Raw genomic sequence first — 16,108 nt, 5'->3', positions numbered from 1 at the left:
TGATGGACGTAGGATGAGATGATGTCTATTCCTCATCCTATTGTATTTTATGTACATTTATACTTTGTCACTTTTTCTTATCATCTTCTCAATATTGGCGCATTCGTCTTTAAGTGAGGGGTTATTGGGGATAAAGGCACATGTGCCTACACCGCCTTGTATTTACTTCACACACCGTGACTACATACATGTGCATTGTAGCCGGTAGGCACCCATTACTCTCACTTTATTCTTTATTCTCTTAATGACTATTGAATAAGGGAAGGCCGGTCACATATTATGGTTGTTGAAGTTCCCACATACAGTGTCTCTCTCTCTTGTTCTCTTACTCCATCCACCATAGCTCTTGCTTTACTCTTGCTTTCGCTTATGTGCTTACACTCAAGCTCTACATTTCACTTACTTTAATATTTAACCCAAGACGGATAAGCGAAAGATGTACTTTGCTACATTCCATCCTGAGCTTTTATGCATACTTCAATGGTACTATGTAGAGTGCAAAAATCAACCTATTAATGGATGGTGGGATGACTTCAAGGAATATATGGTGCAAGCATTTGTCTCTTCGGTTGAAGTGGAGTGGTTGGCTAGGAGGTGGTACCAACTAGAGCAACGTAGCCTATCCATGAGAGACTACATGAATCAATTCCTTAACAATGTATGTGAAAAGTGTTAGTGATGATGCAAAGTTGTGTAAGTATGTATATGGCTTAGAGTCCAATTTATTTGTTGATGTGATGGCACAAAAGCCCACTAACTTTCCCAAGCAATAGAGTTGGATTAGAGGTATGCCCGTAAATACAAGAAAGACATTGGATTTCAGCCCAATTTTGGACAACAAAGAGTAGTAGGTGGACAAAGCCCTCAAGGAGGTGCTTATGAGGGAAGTAATATATTATACACTAGTCATAAAATACCCACTTACTAGCCATTTAGTACCTCAAAATAATAGCCACGCTTTAGGGCAACAAAAAACACAAAATAGGTTGAAAATAGGCCAAAAAATACTTCAACCCAAGGTAATCAAGGAGACCAAAAATGCAACTTGGTGGATCTTTTTAGAGGGCGTAAAGAAAAGGCTTATGCTTTCGACGTGGAAAAAGTATGCCATGGATCATGCTTCAAAATGTGCTTATGAAGGGCTAAGCTATGTTGGTTATGAGGACTATGATAAGGATACGGGGCAATAACATTTTTATCATTCCCCAAATGACTTTCCCTTCAACACGGTTGCCTCATGACCTAAGTAGAAATGCATTTACCATATCCCCATATGCCGCCACTTCCATATGCTCTATCTCTATGGATGAATGGATAGGCTCTAGGAGTTTGAGCATGCTGTGAATATAAGGAAGCATAATTGAAAAACGTATTTTTATTGTTGTGAATAGTGGTATTGCTCATAGTTTTGTGAGAATAAATCAACCATGGATCGTTTGAGATGTTTTTCCACTGAATTATAACAACCCTTAAGAGTGCAAGTAGCAAATGGTGAGGAGAAAATTAACACTCAAATATGCTCTAGAGTACCTTTATACTTGGCTAAAAATTATGTGTGATTGGTGGACTTGATTGCACTTGATATGGGCCCCATTGATATTGATTTAGGCTATGATTGGCTAAAATACTTCGAAAAATTTGCCATGGATTTCTCTCAACTTTACATGGAGTTTATTATGCATAGATAGCTCGTACACTTAGAGAGAATTCGAGATAATGCAAAATTTAAGCTTATTACAACCATGCAACTTTAAAGAGAATTCAACAAACAGTCGCACATATTTGTGTTGTGTTTGAACAAGGAAATTATAGATCAATCCACAATTTCAACTAAGAATTAAACATTGAAATATCTCTTGGATAAGTATAAGAATTTATTCTGAATGCCTACATCCCTCTCGCCTAAGAGATAGATGGATAAGTACAAGGATTTATTCTAAATGCCTACATCCCTCTCACCTAAGAGATAGATGGATCACCCCATTGACTTGGAGCCCCATTCAAAGCCAATGAACAAGCCACCTTATAGGCTCTCAAATTGAGAGTGCAAAGAAGTTGCAAAACAAGTCAAGGAGCTACTTGAGATAGGATTCATTGAGACAAGTTCTTCTCCCTATGCATCCCAATCTTGTTCATTCAAAAAGAAAGATGGATCATTCATGATGTGTATTGACTACACGGACTTGAACAAAATTATAGTTAAGAATTGGCATCCTATACCTAGGATTAATGACTTGCTTGATGAGCTAAAGGGGGCAAAATATTTCACAAATATTAATTTGAGATCTAGCTATCATAAGATATGCACGAGGGTAGGTGATGAAATTAAAACAACATTTTGCACAAATCAAGGGCTTTATCATTTCCTTGTAATGCCATTTGGATTAACAAATGCCCCTACTACTTTTCAGAGCCTCATGAATAAGATCTTACACGCCTTTCTTTTTCAGTTCATGCTTGTATTCTTTGATGATATTCTCATTTACAACAAATCATTAAGAGAGCACTTACTACACATCAAGAGGGTGCTTAACATATTACGGGAGCATAAAATGTTTGCAAAAGAGAGCAAATGTATATTCATGCAGATTGAAGTAGAGTACATGTGTCACATTGTGAGCAAGCTTGGCATACATGCTAACCTAAAAAAGGTGCAATGTGTCAAGGATTGGCATCCCAACTAATGTCACTTCTTTACAAGGGTTTCTAAGTCTTTCTTCATTCTATCGTAGATTTATTTGCCATTATGCAACAATTGCAACATCTTTGATTGATAGGTTGAAAAAGGAGGCTTCACTATCTTGTTGCATGAACATGGTGTCATTGCATTTTAGAGTCACAAATTGGATGAAAAAGAGATGCAAATGCATGTCTATGACCAAGAAATGTTGGCCATCCTTTGTGCTATCAAGAAGTGACATCACTATCTCTATGGCAACTTGTTTAGAGTGAAAAGTGATCATTGAGTACTCTTTAAGTACTTTCTACTGCAGCCAAACTTGACTCCTAAGTAAAGGTGGGTGGCAACCTTATAGAATTAGGATTTTGAGATCACTCATACTAGAGGAAAGGATAATGTTGTAGCTCTCTCACATATAGGCATGCAAAGTATCAGCTATTTTTGAGCTTCACAATGATTGGATAAAGGAGCTTCAAGAGGTCTACTTAGTGATGACTTCAACCTTATTTTTCAAAAATTACAGCACGATATCATGGAAGAGAACTCCTAGTATAAACTCAAAAATGGACTCATTTGGTCACATCACAAGATTATAATCCCTCACACCTCTCCTTTTACGCAAAAGATAATGGAAAATATGCATTCTTTACCTATTGCTAGTCATTTTGGCATCTTTAAGACACAATCAAATTGCAGAGTTTCAACTGGAAAGACCTATGAAAGGATGTTAAGGTCTTCGTCTCTAAATATGTGCCATGCCAACAAAACAAGGATATCACTCTCAAGCCAAGGGGTTTATTGCTAGCATTGCTTATCTGAGGGAAAAGAGATACATTTTATGATGGATTTCATCACTAGCTTACCCATGACCAAGAAGGGTTGGAATAGCATTTATGTGATAGTGGATCCCTACCAAGACACAATATATCGCATCACAAGTTGCCGACCAATATTGAGAGCATGTGTTTAAGTTGCATGGGCTTCCATAGGTCATTGTGCATGATAAAGCACCAAATTCAAGAGCCATTTTTGGTAGATAGTTTTCAGCTTCATGGGGATAAAATTAGCTCCATCTATAGCATATCATCATTAGACGAATGGCCAAATTGAGAGGGCAACCATGTGACTTACGACATACTTGAGGCACTTTTGTCATGATGTACATCATATATAGGATTTGTAGCTCCATCTGGTTGAGTTTGCTTATTATAACTCCACTTATGCTAGCATTAGAGTATCCCCTTTTGAGGCCATATATGGGTACAAGTTGCCCCTTCCTATTGTCATATTCAGTGAAAAGTTGAACCCCCATGGAAAAGAAGAATTAAACCACATGCTAAATCTCAAGAAGGCCCAAGAACATATAAAGCTCTATGTTGATGAAAAAAGGTACTCCCTTGAGTTTCAAAAAGATGTGTTAATCCAGAGTCTCAACAATCCACCCTAAAGGATAGCTCTGGCAACAAGTTGACACACCACTATTATGGATCTTCCAAGATAGTCAAGAGAGTGGATAACTTAGCCTATCATCTCTAACTCTCTCCTCCACTAAGATAAATATTGTTTTTCATGTGAGTTAGCTGAAACCTTTTCTTGGGACTCCTAAAGACTATGGAGGAGCAACCACCCATAGATGAAGAGGACATTATCCAGTACATTCTTGAGACAATCATTGGACAAAGAGAAAAGAAGTTGAGGATTCAATCCATCCACGAATATCTAATTAAATAGCAAGGTTTATTCTCAAAAGAAGTCTCATAGAGACCAACAACAATCGTGGAGGAGTTTCCCGACCTAAAGGATGGAATTTTACTTGAAGAGTAGCTCATTTTGGCTCAATTTGGCTTTCAAAATACTTGTAAACAACACACTATTTTAGAATTATTTTTACCATCTCCTAATTACAATCATGTGCAACCTGTATGGGATTGAAAGTACATTTCATGAGCTTTGTTTTGACATGTCATACGTCTCAACCAAAGCCGCCCAAAGAAAGTTATGATCAATTTCCTCCAACAAGCCTAATTGCCAAGAATTGGTAGTCAAACTCATATACTGTCAATTCACACATATTGTACATATTCCATATGCATCTATACACCAATTTCACATAAGATTGAGCTTCCTCATACATATACAACCCTTGTAATGTTAAACAAAGTAGTACTCTACAATCCCCTATGAGCCACACCAACAAGTCATTTTGTTTTTTGGAAAAAACCTTAAGGGACAATACGGAATGTAAAAGAGTGGAATAAAAGGGCTACACACACAGGTTTCAGATATAAAACAAAGAGAGATTGTGGTAGTTATACGCTTGTGTGTGTGTGATCTACCATGCGTGCAATCATTGAAAGAGAGAAAAGGGGTAAATAAAGTATTTTTACAAACATCTTATTTTTTGAAGGTTTGAAAACAATATGCTTGCAGAATAGGATGGTCATAGGTCAACAAAAATCCCTCAATTGTGATATACTATTACAAGTTTAGATAGATTTTGAAAATTCCAACATGCCCAACTAATGATTGTGGAGAGAACCCCAACGTGCCCAAGAATAATAGGCCTTCGATAAAACCTACTAACCATCACAAAGTTTGACAATGTGATGAGCTCCTTCCATGGTAGCTTTCAGCTCAGTGCAAAGATTGTTTTGTAGCATCTTAATTTTGAGTTCAAAGAGAAAAAGCGTTAAGAAACAACCCACCAAATAATAGCAATAATGTAAATATAGATACCCACGAGTTTTTTCTCGTTGAAGCTTTGCAAGGCAACTTTTAGTTCTTTGACATCCAGAAAACTGAGCAGCTACCTTTCAAGCTATGCCTTGTAATTGCAAAAGAACCTCTTAAAACACAACTAACAAACCTCCAATAATCAACTCCTTAAAGCACTCCTTCGTACCACATCACAATTAAATTATTTCATTGGAAGTATTGCAATTGTATTCCTTGGTAATTGTTTATTCCAGTGGGTAACTTTGGGTTGCCAATCAGCAACTTCAACTTCTTGCTTACTGGTTTTAATGCTTGTTTAGAATACACCTCACATGTATATAGTTTCTGTCTTTAGTCTGTAAAAAATCAAGAATAGGCATGTGAGGAACAATTTCATTAAAATGATAGAGGGCTGCTTGCTACACCTGAATATAGAATTTCAGTATCATCCCATGGTGTGCTCTGGACAACCATGTCAGCATACTCAAATACAGGTCCCTGTGAGCCAAACTCAATAGCCATAGCCTCTTTGAGTTCCTGGACTATCTCACTCATGCTAGGTCGATGAATAGAACGGGGCTCCACACTATACATCGCAATATCAGCCACTTTCCAGAGTGCATCAATGTTATAGGAATCTCGAAGAACAGGGTCAACAATGCTCTCCAAATTTCCTGCAATTAAGTAATTCCGTGCCTGTAAACACACAAGTTGTTGACAACACTAATTGAATGAATGCTTGCTAGCTCAGAACCAAACAAGGCAGGCCATGATCACACTAAGCAATTGAAACCATCAAAACCAACCATCATAAACACACAGAAAGCAGAATGGACTTTTAAATTTTAATAGATTCAGTATTTTCCCACTAGAAAGAGATGCTGATCCCCATGCATGAAAAGTGTGTTATCTAACGTAATTGCATTGCCTTAGAAGCAAAAAAGATCGTGGTAAGTATCAACTTCGAAACTGTATATCAGATATACAGAGGTTGAAAGACAGCATGGAAACTGGATCTGGATTGAATGGTCCGTCTGTCACAAAAGAATGTCACCAAAACACATAATATCCACTTAAACAAACTAGCAGGGTAGAAAGAAAGATGTCACCAAAGAATGGGAAATATCTACCTGTTAAATCAAATGAATGCAATATAATAGAAATGAAAGGCATCCATCACCTTTATCTAGCTTGCTGAACCAGCACTGCTAAGGTACTTACTGTCTATCTTCCTGAGGCATGTCCATCAAGGTGTTATAGCATGTATGAAACAGGGGTATGCATGCAAACCTTCGTTATTGAAAAAGTATCTGCCCTTGGTTTACCTACACAAGTAGCACCCTAGTCTATTGTGGATGAGGTCCTCCAGAAAATGGCAAAGTTTCATCATGAACTAATCTCATTTTGATGATTGTAGTTGATAAACAAAACTAAACCTTCAAGCGATTGGTCAGCATCCTTACGAGTCTTGGATTTTTGAGCACCTATGATGTTGTATTCCATGGACATGGTTAATTCTTTTCATGTAACTTTTATTTGCTTCTTTGCCTAGAACCTATTTGCTCAGAAACCTTTACTTTTGGGTCCACTTTAGCCATCTCCACATTTCATGTCAAGCACATTCACAATGCTAGATTTCACATGCAAGTTAGAGCCTATGAGAAATGGCTTCTTTTGGCATTTCATGCTTGTAGATTCATGACAAGGCCCTTGATGCCACACTTAACTCATGGCCAGATCCATGAAAATTGTGTTATTGCATGGCGCAAGCTGTAGAAGAGGTGAAGACTAGTTTTAGGCCCAATTTTGGCCCCAACTTTTGGCCTCACACATTTACTGACTGACCCCTGTTCAGTACTGAAAAATTCAGCCAAGCATGCTGCTGATTGATTACAAAATCATGGCCGATTTTTTTTAACTAGTTTTAGGCCCAATTTTGGCCCCACACATCTACTCACTGACCTCCGTTCAGCAATGACAAATTCATCCAAGTATGCTGCCAATTGATTACAAAAACATGGCCAAATTTCTGACTAAAAACAGCCTCACAAAGAGCCAAGTTGAATTGTTCTCAATTTGGAGTTTTGGGTGGGAAAAACGGTCACCCAAAAACTTTATATGAGGGGGCCAAGGTAAGAACCACACTTCATCCCTCATCCTTAATCATAAATGCCACATCTTTAGTCCAACCTACTCCACACCACGCATCTAACTTGCCATGCCACTAGCTTACCATGTGCACTCCTATTTTATCAATGACTGCTCCAATCTCTTGCATCATCATGAAAATCTTAACGACAGCCCTTGCTGCCTGGACAACTGCTGCTGCTCGGCAAGGTCAGTATCAGGTGTCGTATCATCAAGAAACGCTATTTTACAATTGCCAAGTCAGCTTCATCAGCCACCCTGTGTTGCTCCAGTTTGCCATGCAGCTGCCAGCCACCAAAACACAGACTCTACTGCCCCGACATGCGGCTGCTACACTCAGAACTGCTGCTACCAGCCAAAACACAAAATTCCTCATCTTTGCCTATGTAGGCTACCATTCTTGTGCCCCTCTCACTCACCCTAAGCATCACCCTCTTCTTTCTCATCTTCATCTGTCACGAGGACGTGAAAATTTGATGCTTTGCTTATGTTTAATTGACATTTGATTAAAGGATTAATCAAATGTGCAATTAAAAGTTGCACATGTGTTGCACGTGTGAGGTGCAAGCTACTTTTTCATAGTTGAAGGCCGAAGGACCCTGTGAAAAAGATGGGTGTCAAAGGCAAAAGTTGTAACAAGTTAGACTTGTTAGATTCTAGGTGAATTTTGGTCTCAGTTTGCCCCTAGGACCATTAATTGGCCATTAAGTGTCAGTGGTAACACTAGGGACTAGGCATTAATTAATGGATTAATGCTTGTCCTGATTTTGATCAATTCTTCGCGACAAATCTCAGAATTTTCTCTCTCTACAACATTCTCTCATCTCCTTCAACCTATACTCAGCCATTCTCAGCCATTTGGAGATCTCAGCCATTTTTGGTGGGCTAATTTGTAATTTCTGCAGTAAACCCTGATTTACAGCAGAAATTCGGGTTGAGCAGCCACCTTGGGATTCGTGCCAGAGATTGAAGGCTCAAGGGACTGAAATCAACAGCTGATCATTGAAGATTATCAAGGGATTTCAAGAGCCAGCCCATCCCGAATTGATTTGGGACAGCATTTGGCCAACCAAGGGTCAAATTGGAGAAGTCCTGGGTGAATCAAGGGGCAAATGACCCAAAAGGCTTGCTAGTCATTTATTACAACAAGAGCAATTGGTTAGCAGGAGGAGATTGAAGAATCTCAAGTTGTACTCCTTCCAATTGAATGAAAGCTAAAGAAATACCGCAAGGGGCGCCAGTTTTGGGGCCAACAGAGAGTCTACTGTCCAAGAATGTTATGGTAAAGTGTGTATTTCATTTTACGTGCATTTATTTATTGCTATAATTAAGTGCTTAATCAGGTTATCACCACCCATTCCAAGAAGGAAGGCTGGTTTCATCATCTCCTCATCATTGGATGCATTCTCCTCTCCTTGCTCATGCACCCTCCCTGACAATGCCAATCCACACGTGCAAGGGCTGTATTCATATCAGAATTTTGTTCCTTCATCCAGCTGAGTCTATGGAGCAATTGACAGCCGCCAAACCTGATTTTGGGGGTTTAGGGAGGTTTGGTCATGCATGACAAATTGTAGTTGCAAATCTAGAGCTTAATGGTGAATTTAGGGAGGTTTGGTCATCTACAGCAACAGACCTACATGCAATTGTGGAAGTCTTAATTTAGCTCCCCAAGCATTCAAAAACAAGGGGAACATTGAGGATTAATGATGTTGGCCATTATTTTAGACTGGAAACCAATGTCACTCACTGCTTCAAGGTTGGAAATGCTTCCCCCTCTTGCTCGTTTCCCTCAACCATGTCAAATGCATGTTGAACCTGGCAATGAGAATTGAAAGTTCAAGCCTCAATTTGAACTTGAAATGTTGCTGATTGGGAATTGCTTATCTCAAGTTTGAAACCAACAAGGTTTAGGTTTTGCCGAGCTGCATTGGGATGCATGCATGCATGCATGCCTCAGTGATTAAGGAAGGTTGCTAATGTAAATTTGGTCACTGAAAAAAAAAAGGGCGAGATTTTGGAATCAATGAGGGTTGATTTGCATGCAACTGGAAGAAGATTCAGTTTGAGTTTTCTTGATTGTGGAATCAAAGGACAAATTGGATTTTATGATTGCTGGTTACAGAGAACAGCAAGTTACTCCAATCATTGTAAGAGAATTGGCTCGGTTAATAGAGGAAGTTGGGAACTTCGGGGCATATTTGTTGAGTTTCAGGCAAGGTCTGCCATCTTCCAGGATTCAAGTCAAATCTCAATTTTATAACAAGATTTTGGAATTGATGCGAAAAGAAATACCATATGGGCACCAACATTTTGTGGCCCTGGCTCATCTTGATTTCTTGAGGGCATTCTAGCCCAAGCTAGTGAAGTGCTGCGTTTTGAAGTCATTCATTTATTTTATGAATTTATTGCTTTCTGTAATCAGTGTTAAATCAGGGTTTCACAACTCTTCTATGAAGAGGAAAGCTGGTTTCAGATGTTTATTGCTGAGGTGCAATAGAATTTACTTTTCTTGGAAAATAAACAATGTCATAGATATCTGCCAGCCCTTCCCAGCTATATGATCATTAAAAAAGAAAAATTATAACCACCCACAATAAGACGGAGTAGCAACTGCATGATGAATGTGTTTTGACATTCTTATTTAAACACTCAAAGTCAACAGTCTGAGATTAAACGTATGACTGGATGCTTTTTTAGTAACAAGTACATCCAAAAACAGAGAGAATTACAGAAGCAGAAGGAAATGACCAGAGCAGGATTCTTTGTGCATATTTCTGACAATGTGATTCAATTACATTAGAAACTGGAGGTGGAAAAGAAGTTTCATACCCAATCACAAAGCCTTGTATAACTTGTGGATGGATCACTAAATAAAGCTTCACGGCCGGTTAGGAGCTCTAGAAGCACCACTCCAAAGCTATAAACATCACTCTTCTGAGTTAACTTCATTGTTTCATAATACCTGGTACCAAGGATGTAGAGCTTAACAAAGTTTTATCAAATGGTTTGGATATACTAAACACATGGCATCTGAAGAAAAACGCAAACACAAACATCTTACTCTGGATCAACATAACCAGATGTGCCCTTAACTATAGTAGATACATGGCTTGCACCTTCTTCAGGTCCTAGCTTTGACAGACCAAAATCAGCAACTTTGGCTGATAGTTCCTTCGTGAGAAGAATGTTACTACTTTTCACATCACGATGAATGATTGTTGGAACACAGTCAATATGTAGATATTCGAGCCCTAAAAGCCAACAAGATCACGAAAAAACCATGAAAATCTTGCAACCTTGCATGAAAAAAATCAACGCTTGCTAGTATTACCTTTTGCAGCATCTAGAGCAATCTTTAGTCTTTCTTTCCAGGTAAGTGGTTGAGATCTTTTCATATCTGCAAATACTTGCATGAAATATGACATCAGTTAAACTTAAATATAAGTAGAGAAGACAATCAAAAAAATCTAGAGACTTATTCTCAAATTACCAAAAAGATGATCTTCCAAAGTTCCCCCTGGCAAAAATTCATAAACGAGCATCCTTTGTGTTGGAGATGCATGATATCCAAAAAGTGATACAACGTTCTTATGATGAGCTCTGGAGAGAAATGTTACCTGCATGCACGATATTAGATATCACCTGACTAGCACAGGAAAACAAGATGTCTGGGTGTTTCAGCAGCAATCGAAGTCCAACATGTGATGACTATAGATGACATACCTCATTATAAAACTCATGTGAACCCTGCTTTGAGTCGATTGCTAGAACCTTCACTGCTATCTCTTGCCCATTTGAGAGCTTTCCATAGAATACCTGACCGAAAGCACCTTCCCCAACCTTATTGACAAAGTTACGGGTGGCATTTTTTAGATCTGCTAACTGAAAAACTTGTGCTTGGTCTAAGATGGCATTAGCCGATTCCGACGTGCCATGACTGTCAGCTGGAGCAGATTAGCATGCTCAGGTGTTAGAACTGAATTTCACTTCCCCTAATGACTCCAAACTCCTATCATTAGATCAATTACAAAAATTTACATAATTCGAACCTTTATGGAAAACCCTTTTCACTTTCTTAGTTTCTCCATCATCCTTGCTTGCACACATAAAGACAACCCAAAAAGCAGCAGTGAAGATGATAAACAGGATTAAAGGCACCATGAGTCCATAAACTAATGGGCTGTTCATCATCTGAGTCATTAGAACTGAATGTAGAACATTGAAAGCTGCCACCAGCCTGTAGTGAGTATAGAAGTATGTTAGTTTGCAGTCCTTCTTTTGAACTTCAAATACATAATCTAAATGCAACCACCAAAAAAATAAAGCAGTGTCTAAGAAAACATATGAAATTTCATTTTGCAAAACAAGCAGAACTGAGTGTGCTATCATTCCTTTGCTTAAACTTTATGACTAAAAATCCAGTCATTCCCTTTTCTGGTTTCCCCTACTTCACACACCATCAGTCTCACTGTGATGCTGTGATCTACAGACCACCAGTTGTGTCCCATAAGGAGCCTTTGCTCGAAGAAGGGCATGAGCAGGCCTGAAAGAGACAGAAGGGAGGAAACGCAGCAGCAAGACAAAGAAAGGCAGCAAACTCTCACACAAGCTATACACTTTAGTGACGATACCAAGTGCGTATGCAGAAGCAACAGAAAGAGAGAACGCAGAAAGAAGAGGGCAAAAAAACACAAAGCGTGCATCGATGATGAAGAAAAGTGGGACTGCATACAATGCTGAAGACAACAAACTGGGGCCCTACACAAGTGCCAACTGTGGACAGGATGAGTGAGGATGCCGGACAAAGGGGAGAGATTTGACTCGAGAGCAAGGAGAGAAGATGATGATGGCTGGAGAGAGAAGATGACTACAATCAGTAGCAGCCAGAGACCACAATCAGCATAGGCATAAAAAGGGCTGAAAGGCATAATAAAAAAGTAAAGTGGGGGGCCTAGAATGGCAAGGTAGCACAAGTGCCAAGAGTGGAGACATATACTCCGGTGGGGTAGGGAGCAAAGGTTGACAATGACAATCTGCAGTAGAATGATCGATTGCATTGATGCATCAAACCTGTAGAGGGAGGGCGGGAAATAGAAAAGATAATGGTATCCTTCAATGATGCAACAAAAATAAATAATCTAGAATCTGAGAGTATTGCTGATCCCACAACCTTTTTTTGCCTCAATGAAGAATGAGTATCTTTAACTCTTGGAGCACCTCTGCTCTAATACACGTCAAGAGATGGAACAGTATACTCTGATACCATGTCAAGAAACAGTAGGGTTTGCAAGGAGAAACAAAAAGTGTACAGCAAGAAATGAGGCAAAGAAACTCAAAAGCATTGAACAAGAATGAAGAGTGATCAATGTTGAATCATGCTGAATGAATCATGCTAATACAATGGAGTCGAGCTCAAAGATAACTGTATTGTCCTGGCTGATCAAGTAGCAACACCTATGGATGAGATCTCTCTGTGTAAATGGCTGCAAACAGGCGACTGTCAGGTAGCCCTTCAGGAGTGAAGAAACACAAAAACACTAGCATCTAATGTAGGGCTAACGAAGAGGGTGTAACCTGCTGTAGACAGCTTGAATCTGCCTACAAATGCAACCTCTATACAGTGGTTGATGATTGCAAATTGTCGGTCGGGTATTGGAGTAGTAGCAGGAGTTGGAAACACAAAATAATGATGAAGGAGATCTGTTTTACCAGTGCAGACAGCAATTGTAGAGGTCTGAGGCTGAAGGTGTGATAGGGGAATGATGAAGAATAAATGAGAGAATAAGAGTGGAGTGATGAATGGCCATGCCCTATTTATAGGCACATAGTCTTTGAACTATGTAGGATAGCACCCCAACTAGCTCATATGGCACCCGGACACTAATAAATAATGCAAATGAAGCCTTTTTGGGGCTGCAAATGGAGACCAAAATAGGAATTAATGGAATACAATGAACTTAATGACTTTTTAGTCTCAACAGAAGGTGACTTGCAAATCATCCTCATTTGTTATAGCTTTACCTCGATGCATTTTAGATGGAGCCAGATTGCGATCATTTAAGTTCAACAAAGTAGGGGGTCCTAAGTACTACCTCATACTCAAGGGGGAGATAGTGTTGAACCAAACATTTGCCACTGATTAGCTCTCTAAAACAGCTCCAAAACAGTAAATTACCAAAAGTTTCATTAAACGGCAAGCAACTCTAGAGAGTTCCCACATTCAAAACCCTAATTCGGGAGGATCCTTCCACATCTATAAATAGACACACTGCCCACCATTTAGCCCTATCCTTTTGTGCAAGTTTCTTGTGTTCACATGCTGATTTCAGCCATCAGCCTTCCACTCTGGCTATCCAGCCTTCACAATTGCTGCCACCTCTCCATCAACCCTCCTAGTAGCACCCAACAACGGCCCTCCAACTACCCCCCTGCTATCAAAAGGAGTGCAACAATGGAAGCATAGACAAGTGCTGAAATAAACGACTAAACACAAGACAAAAGAAAGACAAAACAAAAGAACACTACAAAGAAAGAGAACTCAGAGATATGCTCCAAAAATGGAATCCATATGCCAAACACAAGAATGAAACATACAATAGTGGGTCTCTAGCTCCTAGACACCGCCACCGGCTCCCGCTCTCCACAAAACCTGTAGGTGATAATAATCTAAATAAAGAGGGAGCCGGATATATAAAGATGAAAACGATGCCAAAATAGGGGCAAGCCGACCAACATTTAATGCTGATCGGCTAGCATAAAATGCCCCAAAATAAGCATTAAATTACCATAATAAAATGCCTAAATAACCTAGACATGCCCAACATAGATCAAACTCACACATGAGCTATCTCGATTGCTAACACCTCTCAAATCATGGGTGATCTAATACAATACAAGGATAAAATGATAAAGTCTAATCATAGTCTATACAACAAAGAATCACCAGACTAGAACCATGGATATCCAAGCAATGGGTGATCAAGCCACCACCAAGGTACCTTGAAGAGAACCTAATGTTGATGTCCATCATACAAGCTCCTGAAAATAGAGAAGAGTCATAACAAATCTCTATGTCCGTCAACAATGTCTCGTAGTAGCATACAAGACCATCCTGTCAAAATGCCTCTGAACATATGTGGCCATGGATTCCCTTCCTTTGGCCAGGACCGCCAAAGTGTCCCCTCATGGGAGCTCGGACTAAGAGCCAATCCCACTCTCTGTCAAATAACAACCCATCATGAACCTAGAGGCTAGATATCAATCCCAACTTCCGCGTTAGAAAAGTCCCTCTCTAGAACATGTACGCCTATATACCTGTATACATGAGGTTCACTAACCCCATCTCACCACCTTCTCACACTCTCTCTTTGGCACCACCGTCGTGAGGGATGATTGCATCACCAGGGCTAGAAAGCAGCAAAGAAAGGGACAGTGTAACCAGCCTTCCTCCTCGGATAGGGTGGTAAAACCCTGATTACAACTTAATTACAACAGCAAACAATAAATGCAAATCTGAAAATACAAATTTACCTACTAATCTTGGACAATGTACACATGATTGGCCCCAGAATTGGTGCCCCTTCCGGTATTTCTTTAGCTTTATTGAAAAAAAGTTAATTTACAATGGGATTCTCCCAATCCCTTTCGGTATTTCAACTCCCCTTGCTGTCCAAAGTGACCCGCAAGTCTTCAATCTATTTTGCCCCTTGATTCGCACTCAATTGGCCTTCATCCACTTCATAGACGATGGAAATGCCCCAAATTCAATGGCTGGCTAGTCCTCCACCTGAATTTAGCTGAAATTCACCTTCAACCTTCTTGAATCCAAGTCTTGGACCTTCCAATTTTTGGCATGTTTCCCAAGGCTACTGCTAAACCCTGGTTTCTGCTATAAATTAGGATTTACAGCAGAGAAATTTGCAATTTCTCAGCCTCCAAGGGTCCAAATGCTGAGATCTTCGAAGCAAGGCTGTGAAATTGCAAGTTCTCCAATGGCTGCAAATCAAACCAGCAACCTCCCCTTCCTCTCTCTTGCAAGCTAAATTTATAAAAATGCCTCTCTCCAAACTCTAACGACGTTTTTCAATCTTGCATGGGCATTTTTCACAAGTGGCAACCTTCCCAAATGGTTTTTCTAACATTTTTCATAATTAAATATTAATTTTCAACCTTAAAATACTGAAAATTAATCTAATAATTATTTCAGTGTCTTGAAAAATAATCTGACTGGCCAATAATTAAATCAGCTAGGCAACTTCCATTCCCAAGTGTCTCTGTGCCATCTTTAACCATCAGATTGGCATTAGGTACCATTAAACGCCACTTCTCTTGTGTCACAAACTGACACTTATGACCAAATGAATGCCCTAGGCCATCAACTGGCACTAGATACCACCAAGTACTTATGCAGCATAACTTATAGTAACTCTTGCCTTTGACATCCTGTGATTTCTTCGAGTCTCGGGCTCGTAAATTTACTTTAACCCCAATTGCACCTCACATGTGCATCATTTACTTAATCATGTAATTAAAAATTAATCCACATGTTAAGTGAGGTTTCAA

At 39.4% G+C, this 16,108-nt stretch overlaps 1 protein-coding gene across 1 annotated transcript in view; it reads right to left on the bottom strand.

The window, feature by feature from the left end:
- Window positions 1-5,601: 5,601 nt before the first annotated feature.
- LOC148018073 (putative LRR receptor-like serine/threonine-protein kinase At1g67720) overlaps window positions 5,602-16,108 on the bottom strand; it is a 28,081-nt gene continuing 17,574 nt past the window's right edge. Inside the window, exons 2-8 of the mRNA XM_087662039.1 lie at window positions 11,596-11,783; window positions 11,270-11,490; window positions 11,037-11,163; window positions 10,878-10,943; window positions 10,608-10,797; window positions 10,376-10,508; window positions 5,602-6,091 (exon numbers count right to left, since the gene is read on the bottom strand). Of these exons, the coding sequence (XP_087518165.1) occupies window positions 5,792-6,091; window positions 10,376-10,508; window positions 10,608-10,797; window positions 10,878-10,943; window positions 11,037-11,163; window positions 11,270-11,490; window positions 11,596-11,746 (1,188 nt within the window). The 5' untranslated portion in view covers window positions 11,747-11,783 and the 3' untranslated portion in view covers window positions 5,602-5,791. The remainder of the gene's footprint in view (window positions 6,092-10,375; window positions 10,509-10,607; window positions 10,798-10,877; window positions 10,944-11,036; window positions 11,164-11,269; window positions 11,491-11,595; window positions 11,784-16,108) is intronic.

The sequence above is a fragment of the Lygodium microphyllum genome, chromosome 21 (genome assembly GCF_053477565.2).
Source record: "Lygodium microphyllum isolate KBCC chromosome 21, Lygodium_microphyllum_v1.1.10, whole genome shotgun sequence".
In the NCBI taxonomy this organism is placed as follows: domain Eukaryota; kingdom Viridiplantae; phylum Streptophyta; class Polypodiopsida; order Schizaeales; family Lygodiaceae; genus Lygodium; species Lygodium microphyllum.
Note: the sequence above shows the minus strand (reverse complement) of the source record. Positions and strands in the feature narration are given on the sequence as shown.